We start from the raw sequence: 17277 nt of genomic DNA, 5'->3' as shown, positions 1-17277 counted from the left end.
AACATTTTTAAACTGACTATAAAAAGTCAAAAAATAGTTAGATATAAATTAGTTAAAAATAGTTGGTTTATAACTAGTTAAAAGTAATGCAGTGATGGACAATTGTCCACTGCCTACCTCATCCCCATGTTAAAATAGTTAGTTGGCGTAAAGGAAAATAGTCAGAAAATAACTAGTTGTTATTATTTTTAAACTAGTTTTAAATTACTTTTAAACCAATATGTTTCCCCGCATGGATAGTCCACTTTTACACAGCAGACTTAAGTGTCGAATTTCTTGCTCTCCGTTCTGTCTTCATGTTGTATTTTTTTATTTAGTATTTTTCTCCAACTGCAGTAGAAAAAGTAACACTATTGTGAGTAGTTACTTAACGGTCAAAATGTATTGTGAATTATTCATATTGTCGATAAAAGTGTTTCATTGTTAGTTGTCGACAATAGCTTCGTTCCCGTACTTTTTAATAGTAAAACTCGTAAAAGAGAGAACAGCAAAAAATTTGTTGTCACACACAAGTTTTTTGAAATAGTTCGGGAACGGAAAAATGGAAAATACGTAAAAAAAACTGGAACAAATGTCAAAGTCGGTGTATCAGCCAATCAGACGCCGGCAACCATGTTACTATTTTTTTACTCGCCCAAATTTGTCGTGTAAAAAGTTTTTAAAGAGAGCGTCATTCAGCGCCATTTTTGTTTAAAGAGAAGTGAACATTTTACAACTTTTATGTGTACGGGAACGGTTTTTGGAGTAAAATGTGTAAAAGTCGTAAAAATTGTAAAAACTTTTTAGTTCTGGAACACAGCTAATAATTGGTCTGTTCCTTTACTTTTAAAAATAGTAAAACAGGCAAAAGTAGTAAAAGTTGTAAACTGCTCCCATATGAATTGTATGGTGTCTGAAGTAAAGGAACGCTTTTCGAGTAAAAAGTGGTACAACTTGAAGATTCTTGCACGTAAAGCAACTCTTATGCTACACGCTGAAACTTTCATACGAAACTTTCCCATTATTTTGGCGTTCTTAGGTCGAGTTCCCCATTACAGTAATTTCATAAAATTACTTTTGTATCGAACTCGATCTTTGAACGCCAAAATAATGGGAAAGTTTCGTATGAAAGTTTCCCATTATTTTGGCGTTCATAGATCGAGTTCCATACAAAAGTAATTTTATGAAATTACTGTAATGGGGAACTCGACCTAAGAACGCCAAAATAATGGGAAAGTTTCGTATGAAAGTTTCAGCGTGTAACATAAGAGTTACGGAGCTAATGTGACTTTGAAATTGCTCTGTCTGGTATCTCGATATTTAGTCCCAATTTACATTGGGCGAGTTTACTTGCGGCAATTGTCATTTTGTAGGAGAGAGAGGTGAGGCATATGGTAACCCTTTGCCTCTCAGCACCCTCTCTCACCTACAAACTGACAATTGCCGCAAGTAAACTCGCCTAATGTAAATTGGGACTTAGTAACATTTTTTACTAATGGCCTGTTTCACTAAGACGACCAAACTTCTGTTTTTTGAAAAATATTTGATTCATTGTGTTTTCAATCAAATATTTTTTTCTACAACAATAGGAGTTTGGTAGCAATTCCAACGAATTTGAATTCGAATCGTCATAGAGCAACAGGCCATAAGTCTTCTGCCAGACTATGCAAATTTTCATTAAAAACGTTTTGCCATTTTCTTCCAAATTTTCATTGACGTCTACACTAGAGTTGTGCAAATTGAACTATATTGAACTACCTAGTTCACTATCTAGTTCAATGGACACCGGTCGTTTCTTTGAACAAAATGCGTATACTTATTATTTCACGTTAGTTTGTTTGATGTTACTCATACGTTTTTGAACTAGGATATTGAACTAGGTCGTTCAATTGCCCAACTCTAGTCTACACACATACATGCAAATTTTGATATTTTCATTGCTTTGCTTTGTTTTGAGAGTTACGAATTTAAACTCAAAAAATAATTTCAGATTACAGAATCTTGTGTACAGAGTTTCACCCCCTTCACACCTCTTACATATATGCTCTGTTCCAGAACCTGCAAGAAGCTACTACTTTTTACTATGATAACATATTTTCCTTTATGTTATCGAAAAAATAGTAAAAATTACTAGATTTTTGCAGTACTGGAACAGACCAATAAACTCATTTTCATGTAAATGAAAATGTTCATAGTCTGTCAAACCTGTGCTACACTCTGAAACTTTCATACGAAACTTTCCCATTATTTTGGCGTTCTTAGGTCGAGTTCCCCATTACAGTAATTTCATAAAATTACTTTTGTATGGAACTCGATCTATGAACGCCAAAATAATGGGAAAGTTTGGAATGAAAGTTTTAGCGTGTAACATAAGAGTAAGTGATGGTTTTTGATGTAGTCTGTGGTATCGTCCATGTGTTCTTTGGAGTAGAACTTTTATTTCTCGTAAAAATATGTATCTGGTGAAAGGTGACAATGTCGGCTAACAGATTTTGAAAACAATTTTTGCGTATACTTGCGAATAAAAAAATTATCAACTTCCAGATTTCGTAAAACTTAAAAATTTGGATATTTTTTATTTTTGGTTGGAAAATCAGCGAAAACCTAAACACATTATAGAATGGATTTCTGCAAAATTTAATCGAGGTGTCAAAGACAACTTCATGACGGAAGTTTAAAAGCAAATTTATAATATTTGTGCACGCCTTAACCAAAAATGGATAAAAAATTGGAGGTCAAAAAGTCGTGTATTACAATTTGAAAGCTTATGGTTAGCTAGCGACACAGTATTTACGCTAGAACAAGGTAACGATACAAAGAGGAGTGGGCGCCCTAATGTGGATTATAGTGAAGGAAGAATACTTCTTCGGAAGTCTCCTATGAACACGGCAACAATACCAAGCTCTTGATTCATGCCGCCTCTATTTCGGCCAATTTGTCAAAAGAAAAATATTTAAACTATGTTCTCAAGGAAGTTCAGTATCAACCAACTAAAATGAGAAAACATTTAACTTCGACAGTGAAAATTTATGAACGATATATCCAAATCTGAGCCGATTTCATTATTATGTGTTAATATTGTTTTCTAGACCAAATTCCGTCAGACACTTTAAATTTCATCACAATTGTACATATATAGCGTGATTGCTGCACGAAATTCCTAAAATCGGGTGAAAATATATATGGGAGCTATATCCAAATCTGAACCGATTTCGATATAATTTGGCATACTTTTTTTTTAGACGTAATTTCGTCACACATTTTAAATTTCATCGAAATTGGACAGAATTTGCGTGTTTGTTGCACCAAATACCTTAAATCGGGTGAAAATATATATGGGAGCTATATACAAATCTGAACCGATTTCAATATAATTTAGCAAACATATTTCTAGACCGAATCCTGTCACACGTTTCAAATATCTTCGAAATTGGACAGAAATTGCGGGTTTGTTGCACGAAATACTTCAAATCGGGCGAAAATATATAAGGGAGCTATATCCAAATTTGAACCGATTTCAAAATAACTTGGCAAACTTATTTCCAGTCCGAATTCCGCCACATATTCCAAATATCATCATAATTGGGCAGAATTATTTTTGTTGTAATTCCCCCAACAACATAAAGAAAGTTTTGACATAACATATTCAAAATTTTACGATGCCACTACCTGGGTAATTGTGCCATGGTCAATTCAATAATTAGTCTATGATTCATGTCAAAATTGTTCACAATAACGCATTGCTGTGAATTGAAAGGTAAACAACCTTTTGTATGTGATTTTATTCACAATAATTAATTTTGACAACTGGTGTGATAAACATCTGCATTATCTTCTTGCACGCAGAGTGGAGTAATTTCATTGAAAAATTTCATGAAATTAGGTGTTTCGGAAGTCAGCCTCAATAGACACCCTGTTTCATGTTGGTTTTCTGTGTGTTATCATTTTACTTCGAATGCCCCGATATGAACAAATGTCATTTATACCGGTGTCGATAAAACCATTTCTTATCAGCTGTTTCTGCACACGTCGATAACGATGTTCCTCCATTACTGTCAAAATCTGAATGACGTATGATTCTAGTATTTTTTTTGTCAGAGTTGTACAAAAAATTTCCGTACGTGTCGATTTAGTTAAGCGGACGGGTCGGGAGTGTTCATTTCTAACAATTTTAATTCCAATCAGAAATAAATTTTGCTTCTAACTAGAAGAAAATACCCATCCCAGCAAAACTAACTTTAATTTATCAAAATTTTTCGTTTTACTTTTCGAAGCAATTAAAATTAGTTTTTCAAAAGGCTATCAGACGGGAAGAGAGCAAGTGGTAGTGCTGGTTGTGTGTGTGGAAAGAAGAAATCAAAAAGCATAAAAAAGAAGTGACGGAATTTGTCCAAAAATAAGTTATCGTTCGCCTGCCTGTCGTGAATCATAAAACAAACAACTAAACCTAAAGGCAGTGTTTAATTTTGGGGCGGTACAGCAAAAAAACAGTGCTATCCGGAAAACATTTAAGTCGAAGTATTTCACTTTATTGCGGAAGAAAGAAGTCATCAATAAAAAAGAGTTTGCAAAATGTTTAGTTTTTTGAAACGCGAAAAGAACCATCAGGAGGTTGTGGAAAATGTTATTGGGGAGCTGAAGAAGATATACAAAAGCAAATTGTTGCCTCTCGAAGAGCATTACCAGTTCCATGACTTCCACTCCCCCAAACTGGAAGATCCTGATTTTGATGCTAAGCCCATGATTCTGTTGGTCGGCCAGTATTCAACAGGTAAAACAACTTTCATTCGTTACTTGTTAGAACGTGATTTCCCTGGTATCCGTATTGGGCCTGAACCTACGACCGACCGCTTCATTGCTGTTATGTACGACGACAAGGAGGGTGTTATTCCCGGCAATGCTTTGGTTGTTGATCCCAAGAAACAATTCCGTCCGCTAAGCAAATACGGTAATGCTTTTTTGAATCGTTTCCAATGTTCATCGGTCAATTCGCCAGTATTGCAGGCCATTTCCATTGTTGATACTCCTGGTATTTTGTCGGGTGAAAAACAACGCATTGATCGTGGTTATGACTTTACTGGTGTTTTGGAATGGTTTGCCGAGCGTGTCGATCGTATTATACTGTTGTTCGATGCCCACAAGTTGGATATTTCCGATGAATTCCGTCGCTCCATTGAGGCTCTGAAGGGACACGATGACAAGATACGCATTATCCTCAACAAAGCCGATATGGTTGATCATCAACAGCTGATGCGTGTCTATGGTGCTCTTATGTGGTCTTTGGGTAAAGTTTTACAAACTCCTGAAGTTGCCCGTGTCTATATTGGTTCATTCTGGGATCAACCTTTACGTTTCGATGCTAATCGCCGCCTATTCGAAGATGAAGAGCAGGATCTCTTCCGTGATTTGCAATCACTGCCTCGCAATGCTGCATTACGTAAACTCAACGATTTGATTAAACGTGCCCGCCTCGCCAAGGTACATGCCTTCATTATATCTGAGTTGCGCAAGGACATGCCATCTGTATTCGGCAAGGATAGTAAAAAGAAGGATTTGATTAAGAATTTGGGTCAAGTCTATGATCGTATTCAACGTGAACACTCTATTTCACCTGGCGATTTCCCTGACATTAAGAAAATGCAAGACGTTCTACAACATCAAGATTTCACAAAATTCCATTCGTTGAAACCACATCTTTTGGATATTGTGGATAATATGTTGGCAAAGGATATTGCCAAATTGATTGAGATGATACCACAAGAAGAGATGTCACTGGTTTCGGAACCCATGGTTAAGGGTAAGTTGGAATTTATAGAAAATTTATAGATTTTGTTTTAATATAGAAGAGGGTGGGGAGTATCTGTTTAAAAATCAAGAAATAGATATAGACATTTGGAACTGGGGTCTCAGTTCTGCAAGTATTTAAGTCGTTGTAATATTTTGTTCCTGTTTCAATGAATACTAGGTATTCTACTTTATTACAATTTATTTTGTAGAATAAAATAGACATAAACTTGGAGCTTTTGCTTGTCATGCATAATTTGCACCTGAGAAATGCAATTTTATTAACACATTGCACTTTTCTTTTCGAATACTTGTCATTTCCAAATGAATCATCATTGCTCGTTCACACGTGAATTGTCACATAGATTTGACTTTTGACAGGCTGTAAATACTTGAAAATCTGAAAGATTTGATTAAATTTTTTAATATAATGGTTTCGCGTTTTGTCAATCCTTATATACCTATAGCTGCGGAAAAATTATAGCACCACTGTTGTTGTAACATTATATGACATTTGTAAGTTCGTTTATCTGCTTAATCCAGATCTGGGTCTATTTCCAGTTCTAGGAACTTGGATGCTTCGATGGGATGTAACCACAAACCCACTGGAGTTGTTGAGTGGTTTGGCAGGGCAGTTGAAAAGGCGCAGTGTGTTGTTGTTGCAGCAGCGATTTATATTATATGTTTGTATATTTGTTCTTCTGCTTAATTTGGCTCTGGGTCAATCTCCAGTTCCGGAAAGGGGCACTTGTGCGGGCCTCTGCCGCTTGCTGCTTTGCACAGTGGCGTCCATCCTTTCCCTGTAGGAGTTTAGACGGCTAAACTTTCCTGAGCGTAGTTGAGTCAAAGCTACTCTGGTTTGTCGTGACAGCTGACGCTCCTCAGCTGCGGTAGATGAGGGATGTACTCCAAGGACTTTATTCTCACTGGCCTTAGCTATGAATGCTATTCAGACCTGCCTGATATGCATATTGGTCTAGAGGTTCTCTCTTGTAATGCTGGACTTCTTCTAGATCATGAAGATTCTCCTTGACCTGCCTAAATGGGCGTGGTCTATCCATCATATGACGATTAGGACGGTTCTCACGGTAAGACCCAAAGAAGTACTGCAACCATAGCATACCATTGTTTTTCTGTAGTGGAAGAATCTTTGTCTCAGGTAGGTGGTCCACTGAAGACATGAGTAGGCGCCTCTTTTAGTTCTCAGGGCGGTATTCTGACAGGCTTGAATATTTTTCAAGTTTTCTTTATCAGCACCCAAAGTGCTGCCGGCTAGGGATTTGAGGACATTGTCCCTACATCTTAGCTTGTCGCAGACAGCAGTGGCATTTGCGGACGACTTGAATTTAGGGACACTTGGATTTGGGGATAGTTGGTGGCCGGAATTCTACCATCGACAATGGCATTCAACTCTGTTCTCACCTCAGCTGTCCATTTGGTAAAAAGAGTGGCTGTAGATTTAGTGGCGTGAAAAGGTGGTAAGGTAAGGCAGTCAAATAGGAGTTCAGAAGCCAATATCGTACAATCATGCACATACGTTACGATCTTATGGCGTATGGAGGGGGTGAATTACAATACAAGTATATTTTAAACATTTCCAGAGATATCACCCCACCTTAGGGATCTCCCTGTCTCACTCTACGGAGCTTGGACTTTTAGTTCCTGAATTCCATGTACGACTGGCGTCTTCACATTTAATGGATTATCCAATGTTTCAAAATTGACAATATCCCCAAAGGCTTTTGATTAGTCAAGCGCAACCATCAATGTTCCATCACACGGCTTGTTCTGGTTGAGTCTTCGACTAATTTAATTATTTATATGTGTGCAGATGGCATGCAGCGCTGTTGTCGTACTGTTGTGCTGCTAACGGACCCTATGCTGATGATCGGCAACTGGATATATATTTTTGACGCTGGGGATGAGTGACTCTCAAGAGTCTGCTAAGGCCAATAAAAGCGAAATCGGTCCGTACGATTAACCTTTGCTGGCATCCTTGCTCAGGAGTAGGAACACCCGACCCATTTTCCAGACCTCGGGAACGATGTGTTCGGCTAGCGAGAGGTTGAGAACTATTGCGAGATACTCGATTCCCGACACATCCAGCAGTTTCAGCATTAGCATGGAGATTTTATTAGGGTTCAACGCTTTGGATGATTTAACGTTCCTAATGGTAGTTGCAACATCATCCATTGTAAATTGTGGCGTTTCGTCCGCGGCAGCAAGAGATCTAATGCGACGTAGTACTCTTCTCTTCGATTGAAAAAACTTGCGCATCTCAGCACTTTGCTTGAGGTCCTATTATCCTTCTTTCCAGTGTTCGAGAGTGACTTACCATTGCCCACAAATCACTTATTCCAACTCCAATGTTGGGTTTGGACGGGCGAAGCTCATCACACCCATTTGCAAGTCTCGGCTCCTCTATTAGGAAATTTAGTCTCTCTTCGTGTATTCTACCAGCAGGTATATAGCGAGCGGCTGAGGCAGCGTCAGTTATCTCAGGATTCAGGAGGGAGAGATAACTGTTGAGGTACCTAGAGTTACCAGATCTGAGTTGGGATAGAGTCGATCTGGTCTCACTAGCTAGGACCCTCTCATCCTCGCTTACAGGAGGGGGTCTCCCACCGAGCACAACACAGCTCGTATAGGAGGAGATTTGGTCTTCAACAGCCTTTGTGTGTTTTTTTAAGGGCGTTTTTTATGTCATCATCTGATGGATTATGGGGATTGGGGGGATATTTGGTAGCTACTTACGAAGGTCGTATCTAATGGGTGTGGGTCTTTCAGAGGGGGGTCTATTGCAGCTCTCATGGTTGGGGTGGTCCCGTTTCTTGCATTTAATCACGTCTTGTTGTGTTAGGAGGGTACAGTGGGCACGGTGCTCTTGAAGCAAATTTAAATGGAAGGTGCTTACACCTCGGAAGTTCTTGCGGATTCTGAAACTACAATGTTCATAGATGAGAAAAATCAAATCGCCGAAGCGCTTTTTAAATAAATCGAGATTCAAGATGGAATTTTTAAGGGTTGTTTAGGTTTTAACGATTTTGTTTGAAAAACGCAAATGCTATCTAAATCGGACTAAGGCAGATGTTGTAGCTATGCAAATTCTCTACAAGATTGACCTTCATGGAATTTTCGTAGATTTTACCGTTGTTGAGATATATAAGTTCAAATTGGGACAATGTATTGACTGTATCGCCTCCTTATAAAAAAATGTAATGAAGGAAAATTCTCATATTAAACTTATATATGTCAAAAATGGTACAGCCTGGGTAAAAATTACAAACGCTAATCTTGTAGAGAATTTGCTCTGCTACAATATTTTCTTTATTCCCATTTTGATAGGATTTGCAGTTTTCAAGCTAAATCCTGAAGACCTAAGAAAAAAATCGGAAAGTTTGATCTGAACCTCTATATCTCAAAAATGGTAAAACCTAGGAAAATATTAATCAGCCAATCTTGTAGGAAATTTTCACTGCTACAACATTTTCTTTAGCCTCATTTCGATAGTACTTGCGGTTTCCAAGCAAAATCGCAAAAACCTAAAAAAACCCTAAAAATGTGAATTTTGATCGCGGTTTATTTAAAAATCTCTCCAACGATTTTTTCTTGTTTTTGGATTTTTCTCACCTATGAACATTGCTGTTTCAAAATCTGCAAAAACTTCCCAGATGTATGCGGTTTTCACTTAAAGTTAGTTAAGGCGCACCATGTATGAAATTGTTTTATAAGGTAGCGATAGAGTCAATGTATTGACCCAATTTGAACTTGTATATCTCAATAACGGTAAAACCTACGAAAATACCAGAAAGGTCAATCTTGTAGATAATTTTCTTGGCTACAACATATTCTTTAGTCCGATTTCAATAGGATTTGCGGTTTCCAAGCAAAATCGTGAAAACCTAAGCAATCCTTAAAAATGCCAACTTTAATCGCGATTTATTTAAAAAGCGCTCCGGCGATTTTTTTTTTGTTTTTTGATTTTTCTCATCTATGAACATTGTAGTTTCAGAATCCGCAAAAACTTCCGAGGTGTAAGCACCTTCCATTTAAATTTGCTTCAAGAGCGCCGTGTGGGATTTTACCGGGAGGAGTTTGGTTTCATGCTGTAGGTGGTTTTCTGGGGCCTTGGAGTGGCAAGGCCGTATTCTGGACCGTTGCAGCTGCAGTTCTTGTTGAGCTTGGTTTCCTGCACCACCGCGACCATGATATGCTTCCTACATATGAAATCACTATTTCCTCGCTCTTACCTCGGCGTCCATTGCAATTAAATTGCCAAAAAGAGCCATCAGGGATTGTGAAACCATTTCGGAGAGTAGCGTATTCTGATGACGAGTCAATGGTCGATATATGCATGTCCGTCCGTTCACAACGTACAGGTCGCATTTATTTCCGATTCAATTGATCATTATTTTAGCTATAGGAAGGACGCTATTGCTTTTGTTGAAAACCGGTTTAGATTTGGATATACCTCCCATATATATTTCGTCCGATTTGTGAGTGACCGAATTTGCTCTAGAAAAATGTTTGCCAAATTATATTGAATTCGGTTCCGTTTTGGATATAGCTCCCATATACATATATGTTTGTCCGATTTGAGATATATGGTGCACCAAACTAGCAAATTCTGTGCAATTTCGATTAAATTTGGAAAGTTTCACTGAATTCGATGTAGAAATAAGTTGGCCAAATTATATTAAAATGGGTGTAGGTAGGTATATATAGCTCTTATATTTTTGGTCGATTTGGGGTATTTGACCCACCAAAAACACTTTGTCTAATTTTAATAAAATTTAGAAAATTTGGTCAGGAAAAAAATTTCACCAAATTTCGAAATTGTGGTGTGTAGAGAGGGTATCATATAGTCAGTCGGTCCCGCCCAAATTTGATCCTTTCCTTACTGGTTTTTAACATAAGTGGTCCTTGTGGTCTTGATCACAATGAAATTAATTTTTTGTAGCAGAAGCCCATAGTGTTTGAGATAAAAACACCCTCATTCACAATCTATAATCACACTACTGGATTTCAAATAATAAAAAAATAATGCGCAAATTAATTCCAAGACAACTGACACAATTTTTGAAAACTTGAAAATTAAAATCATGGAGAATTGCAATTATTTTGGATTAAAATTTGTTTTACTGTCATACGGTGAAGTACTGTCTACATGTATTATTCCTGCAATAGGTATTGATAATATAATTTCCCATTCAAGTCCAAAAATCCCATTCAAACCTATTTCTCTGTTATTTTATATTTGATACAAAAAAAAGATAAACACAATCTGTAAACATCATATTGGAAAATTCTAAATTTCATGTATTCACCTGTGTTTTTTTCGTGTCTATGCTCTCTTGTGTACAAATGTATGTATAAATATGTGTAATTAAAAACCGCTGATATATGCTCTTTGTACTATCGCTTAAGCAATTGACCCAGTTAATAGTAAGTACAAACAAATGAATAATCAAAAAACGTATACACACATACATATACGCACAGATATGTATAAATGTTTATAAGACAATTTGTAATTACAATGAATTTAGAGTGAATTTTATACAACTTCAATGCAAGTTTGAAACAAGTTGTTGTTTTTAGGATTTGTGTTTTTGAGAAAGTTAAAAGATTTTGACAAAACATTCACTTTCAAGTGTTTCATACGTCGGTGTTTTTGCTGTTTTTAAAAACTCTTTAAAACAGCGTAAAGTTTGTTGTTTTTAAAAACGATGACACAATTTTCGGGTAATCTTTTGAAACTGAAATTGCGTTAGGTGCATGTAAATTGACCACGAAATCGATTCTATCTTTATCTCTCACAAAACAATTCCCCATCCATATGTTTATTGAAAATTGAGGTAGACTTTGATGATCACTTGTTGATTGCCGTATTGGTTGTTTGTTTGATGATAGATCGGCGGCGGCATTCGATTTTGTTACCTATTACCTAGACCTGTGATAGCAACAGTAATGAATGCATAAGTGCTTGTAAAAACTGGGAATGTATATTAGGGTGTACAATTAAATAATTAAAATAATTTTTATGGAGCCGAAGCAGATTAAGTCTAAACAAATTGCTATTTCAAATTGTGGAATATGTAATGTTTGGAGAAAATATTGAACAACAGTCTATAATTTTCTAATCAGGACCAAAAGGGTAACACTTTTGGTCCTGATTAGAAAATTATAGACTGTTGTTCAATATTTTCTCCAAACATTACATATTCCACAATTTGAAATAGCAATTTGTTTAGACTTAATCTGCTTCGGCTCCATAAAAATTATTTTAATTATATAATCTTCCAAAAAATGAAGTTAGATTTATACGTAATTCTGAATACATGATTTGCTCAACATTAAATTAGCACCCCACCCCACCCAAAGTTTATATCAGAATATAGACAATTGTTTTTTATACTTCTTATCTATTATTCGGAATACCCTTATATTCATACGCATACATGTGTATAGTTGAGTATCAATAGTTATTTATTTTTAGCAATTAGTACATGGAGTATTTATTCTCAGTTGCTCATCAACATCAGTTCAACAACAACAAACAAAAAAAAAACGCCATATACAACACTTAAATATTTGATGACGAACTTGAAATCGTCATTTGTCGTCTATGACATATAACCAGTATATATATGGTATTCATTCGTCGACATTTGATAAGATATTAAATGAAATCATATAGCAACTGTATGTAAGGAATGGCAACGAAAGGAAGAAGGAGCATTTTAAGGAAAATGACAAGACAGGCATTGAGTGAAATATCATGGAATAAAGTAAAAACTATAACGGACAGCCACAAAATTTGTAAACGTAAATGATATTCAGGTATACAGGATATGTAGAGAGTAATAACGGCGTTAAACTATAAAAGGTCTAATCTTCACATAAAAGGACATTCAAACCCGATGGATCATCTTAATCTCTAACAAAACAGCATGTGCATAAGTGCATATTCAAAACTTTTGAAACTTAACGGGCGAATTCGTAGATTAGTTTCTGCAACTTTTCTGTTACCCCCAGCCTTTAAGCAATCGAGCATATATACACTTCGATACTATCAAAAATGTTCCTCATCGAAATAATGGTTTTGGATCAGCATTGGCACACATTTCCTATGCTCATGAACCTAAAGAAGATGAACATTCGGTTGTTTTTATAACCTAGTGAAAAGAAAAATTGAAATAGGTAGACATCTGAGCATACACATCCAGTCCTAGAAAGCGAACCGCTACGACTGGGTGTGTCCATAGTGACTCCGGGGTCAGGTGTGATGGATTGGCAGGACATGCGAAGAAATGTCGTGTGATGTGTGGTGATTGGCAGTATTTTGGGCACGTGTCTGAGATCTCAGGAATCGGGAGAGATAGCTATTTAGTTACACAGCGATTATAGAGTGAAGTTGCGATAGTATCAATCTGGTTTCTCTAGGTTTGACCTTCCCTTTGTGGCTTATGAACAATGATGAGGGTGTCCTTTACCCAGCTTGTGTTTGACTACTTCAGGGCATTTGGTATGTCATCATGGGAGAGGTCTTGGGGGATGTTTTGGACATTTATTTCTTGATAGCATGTTGCCTCGTTAGTAACATGCAGTGGGATCTTATCGGAATTATTTTAGCTTCGTAATGAAGGTGTTTTTTCCGGGACCTTGGAATGGTACACGGTAGCAATACGCAGCAGTGCTGTAGTCTGTACTGTATGGAAGTTTCTCCATTGAGTATTGCTTATTCCCTGAGACCAGATTGTGGTTGCGTAGTCCATAAGGGGACTGACAATTGCTTTATACGCAGTTAATATGGTCTCTTTTTCCCAGTCACCATCTCAGCATCTATACAGAAGAGGTACTGATTATCGAAAGTGACACCAAATATTTTGGGGCATAAACTGCCCGCGGATATGGATACGTAATTCGGCATTTAACTCTTTTGTCCGCCATGTCAAGGTTGTAGCTGTGAACTTTGGGGCAGAGAACTTTAGGTTACGATTTTCGAAGAAATCTTTAAATAAGGGGAAACAGTTCTCGATGTATGACACTATGTCTCTAATGTCCCTGCCTATTGATGGATTGTGGATGTCGGGTGGATTGGTGTCCTTCGATATGTAAAAGTTGAAGGGTAATTCTACGCCCTTGGGATACCCCTTGTTTGTTTTTTTTATGAGATTTCTGTCCTTGGATTTCGACCGGCCAAATAGTTTGCCATCCATCTCTTGAAGTGGTTGGGGACAGAGGTCTCCACGTCCTCGTCTCTCAAGAGAGTGGTAGTCTTTCGACAAGAGAGAGATAGCTATTTAGGTACACAGAGATGACAGAGGGAAGTTGCGATAGTATCAATCTGGTCTCTCTAGGTTGGACCTTCTCTTTGTCGCTTATGAGTGGGGATCTCCCGCCGAACAAAACACTGATTGTGTACGATGAGGTGTAGTCCTTTACCAAGCTTTTGTGTGCCTGCTTCAGGGCATTTTGTATGACATCATGGGAGAGGTCTTGGGGGATATTTTGGAGCTCATTACGAAAATCGAATCTGACTGGGACGTTTATTTCTTAATAACATGTTGCCTCGTTAGTAACGTGCAGTGTGATCTTATCGGAATTATTATAGCTTTGTAATGAAGTTGTTTTTCCGGGACCTTGGAATGGTACACGGTAGCAATACGCAGCAGTGCAGTAGTCTGTACTGCCTTCAAGTTTCTCCATTGATACTTATTATCTAAGACCAGATTGGGGTTGCGTAGTCCATAAGGGGACGGCCAACTGCTTTATACCCAGTCAATATGACATCTTTTTCCCAGTCACCATTTCAGCATCGGGGTAGTTCCCTTAAATAAATCAACTAAGATGGGTAAAATACATAAAAGGATTAAAGTTACGGTGCAGGGAGTTAATAACCCAGTACCGGCGGTAAGCGTTGGTGAGATCACAAGCCACGTGCCGTCGAGATCAAGCGATTGTGATCCGGCTGTCTTAGGTGTGGATACCTTGGCACCTACAGCCGTAACAGCTACAAGTGCAGAAAATTCAATCCAAAATATTGTTGACGAACCGGAAATTTCAAAGGACAATGCTTTAGCCATAACTGCTGTAAATCAGTCCACGGCTGACAGCACCTGAGTTTTGGGCGGGGACGACCTACACGGAAATCTCAAAATGATTGGAGACAGTCTTGAGAGACAAGAGTAGGGAACTCCTTGACCAACTGGAGATACTTGTTCCGACCATGCCACCAGAGGACATGCTAAATAATCTTACCCTCATTGACGACGAACTGGACATTACGGTGATCCCAGCTGAGTCAACTAGGAGGTCTGATGATGACATGTCCACTGACGGTGATGTGGTCGAAGAGGTTGTGGACCTTGGTTCGCAACCCCCAACAAATCTGATCCAGTCTGGTCCTGTATCGGCACCCGCCGATACTAATCTTCGGAGGCAGATTGCTACTGAGTCAATGGATGTTGATGGTGAATCTAAAGAGGATCCATCAACAGCCACTGACTCTAAGTCGATGGCCAACGATGAGGAATCAACGGAAACTCCAACAATAGCCACTGACCCTAAGTCTTCGGCCTGCGTTGAGGAATCCGTCTCCTTGGATTCCTCAACGCAGGCCGAAGACTCGAAGAATTCATCGACGGACACCAACTTAATTGCATTATCCGCCAAAGCATGCAGATACGAGGCACTATAAACGTGCGATTTCGTATCTGCGCAAGTTCGTGGGAAGGGACGCGAACTCGCATTCAAAGAGGGAGATTACCTTCATCAAGAGTAAGCTCAAGTATGTTAGGAAATTCGAAAGAACTTATCCTAACGCACCCAAATGCGAACTCTTGGTGGACAAAATCTTCCTCCCAGACCAAAGACTCAAAAGAGCCTGCGGTGACAAGCAAAAAAGCGGAGGTGAAGTTTGTTGCTTCTGGCAACCTAAAGCTGTTCCGATGCCGAACCCGGATCAGAAAGGACTGGAAAAGGATAAGGGGCATAATCCGACACCAAAAGACTCTCGTAAGGGTAGTCAACTGGGGAAGATGACTGTCCCAAATCCGGATCCTACCCCACTGACGAGGGTAAAGCGGATGAACAAAAGGTTTCTGAGACCCGCGCAAGCCATTCGGGAGTAACGACGGGAGGGTCGACTGGGACACCATCGACTCCTGAGAAGGCGAACAAGTCCTCGCAGCCAAAGACTGTGAAGCGGGTTCGCTCCTCAGAAGCCCCACATCCTTTGCCAAAGAAGACGATGATCTCCCAGGCGTCCACCTCCTCGGGAAAAGCTGCTACCAAGGCACGTGATCAAAGACGTAGGAAACCCTACGACACTGAGGTAGACCAGGGTGACCGTCAGTTTGGCGGTGCCGTCCTTCAGAAGGGAGTTAAGGTTATTAAATGTCTCAACAGGAGCTCGCAAGAGTACCTTAAGAAGACCGTTAATGGCTTTAACGACCTTTGGGTGGGGTAAAAATTGCTGCGGTCTCTGTAGCAGAGATTCCATCTAGGAAGGTCTTCCCAGCATGGGTTCCCCCACCTCCCGTGGACAAGGAACTATCGTTGTGATCGCTGTCGTAAAGCTTTGTTTATATCGGATTCCAAAGCTATTATTTTGCAAACAATTTGTGACAAATAACACAAAAATTATATTTTAGTGACCGATGTAAACTTAGTTTTTCCAGATAAATCAAATGCTCAGTGAAGTATGGGAGGAGTATGGACTCAAGGACTTTCACTACAGGTGATAATAGTGGTATGGGGAGGTAAGAGTTACTTGTGATGGTGTCCGATTCTGTTTTAGACATTAAGTATATTTAGACGAAATCCAGTTCAGACAATTTGTAGTCAATTTAGCCGTCCGTCTGTCTGACTGGCTGGTGTGAACGCATCAACCAATATTTGGTCCTTGTAATATTTTGTCCAAACATAGGGCAAGTTAGGGTCCAAACATAGGGCAAGTTATGGCGGTCCACGCCTTCTGGTAGCTCCCTCCACAAAAGTTCAATGTTTTCCCCTAAAATTTAGTGCAAAATCTATCTTCAAGGCAAAGATAAGTTTCCAATATAGGCCCATCCCTTCAGATACCTCCTCCAAAAAATGGTAAAATTGTTCGCCAAAGTGCGGTTTAAAGATAAAGACATGTCTCGTATCGCTTTAACATTTCCACATTTCCATACCTTCTGACATAATGGTCCCAAAGCTATAAAAACCCTGCCGGCACCAACTAAAATAAGTGATGAGCTCGTTAACTTACGAATTGAGTATCCATCCGTTTTGAAAAATTTATTTCAAGCGTACATCAAGTTCTAAAAAGGTCTATATCGGACAACACCTTCGAGTACCTCCCTCCAAAAAGTTCAAAATGTATGCTTAAGGGCTGTTCGAAAATGGCTTAGCTTTGTCTGTTTGTGGTCTTGTTTGAAGAAGAAGGTCTATATCGATACCTTCGGATACCTCCCTCACAATGTTCAAATGTTCGCGTAAGCGGAGTTTAAGGGCTGTTCGGAGACT

General features: G+C 38.6%; 1 protein-coding gene across 2 annotated transcripts in view; it reads left to right on the top strand.

Annotated features, from left to right (window-relative positions):
* Nucleotides 1-4027: 4027 nt before the first annotated feature.
* Nucleotides 4028-17277, top strand: part of Past1 (putative achaete scute target 1) — a 55609-nt gene continuing 42359 nt past the window's right edge. The window contains exon 1 of one of the 2 annotated variants that reach the window (XM_073962349.1): nucleotides 4028-5776. In XM_073962349.1, the coding sequence (XP_073818450.1) occupies nucleotides 4552-5776 (1225 nt within the window). In that variant the 5' untranslated portion in view covers nucleotides 4028-4551. The remainder of the gene's footprint in view (nucleotides 5777-17277) is intronic. The other variant, XR_012409240.1, reaches the window with a different exon arrangement.

The sequence above is a fragment of the Musca autumnalis genome, unplaced genomic scaffold, assembly GCF_047663935.1.
Source record: "Musca autumnalis isolate F117 unplaced genomic scaffold, ASM4766393v1 scaffold_1, whole genome shotgun sequence".
In the NCBI taxonomy this organism is placed as follows: domain Eukaryota; kingdom Metazoa; phylum Arthropoda; class Insecta; order Diptera; family Muscidae; genus Musca; species Musca autumnalis.
The sequence above is the reverse complement of the archived record's forward strand: the minus strand, read 5'-3'. Positions and strand labels throughout refer to the sequence as shown.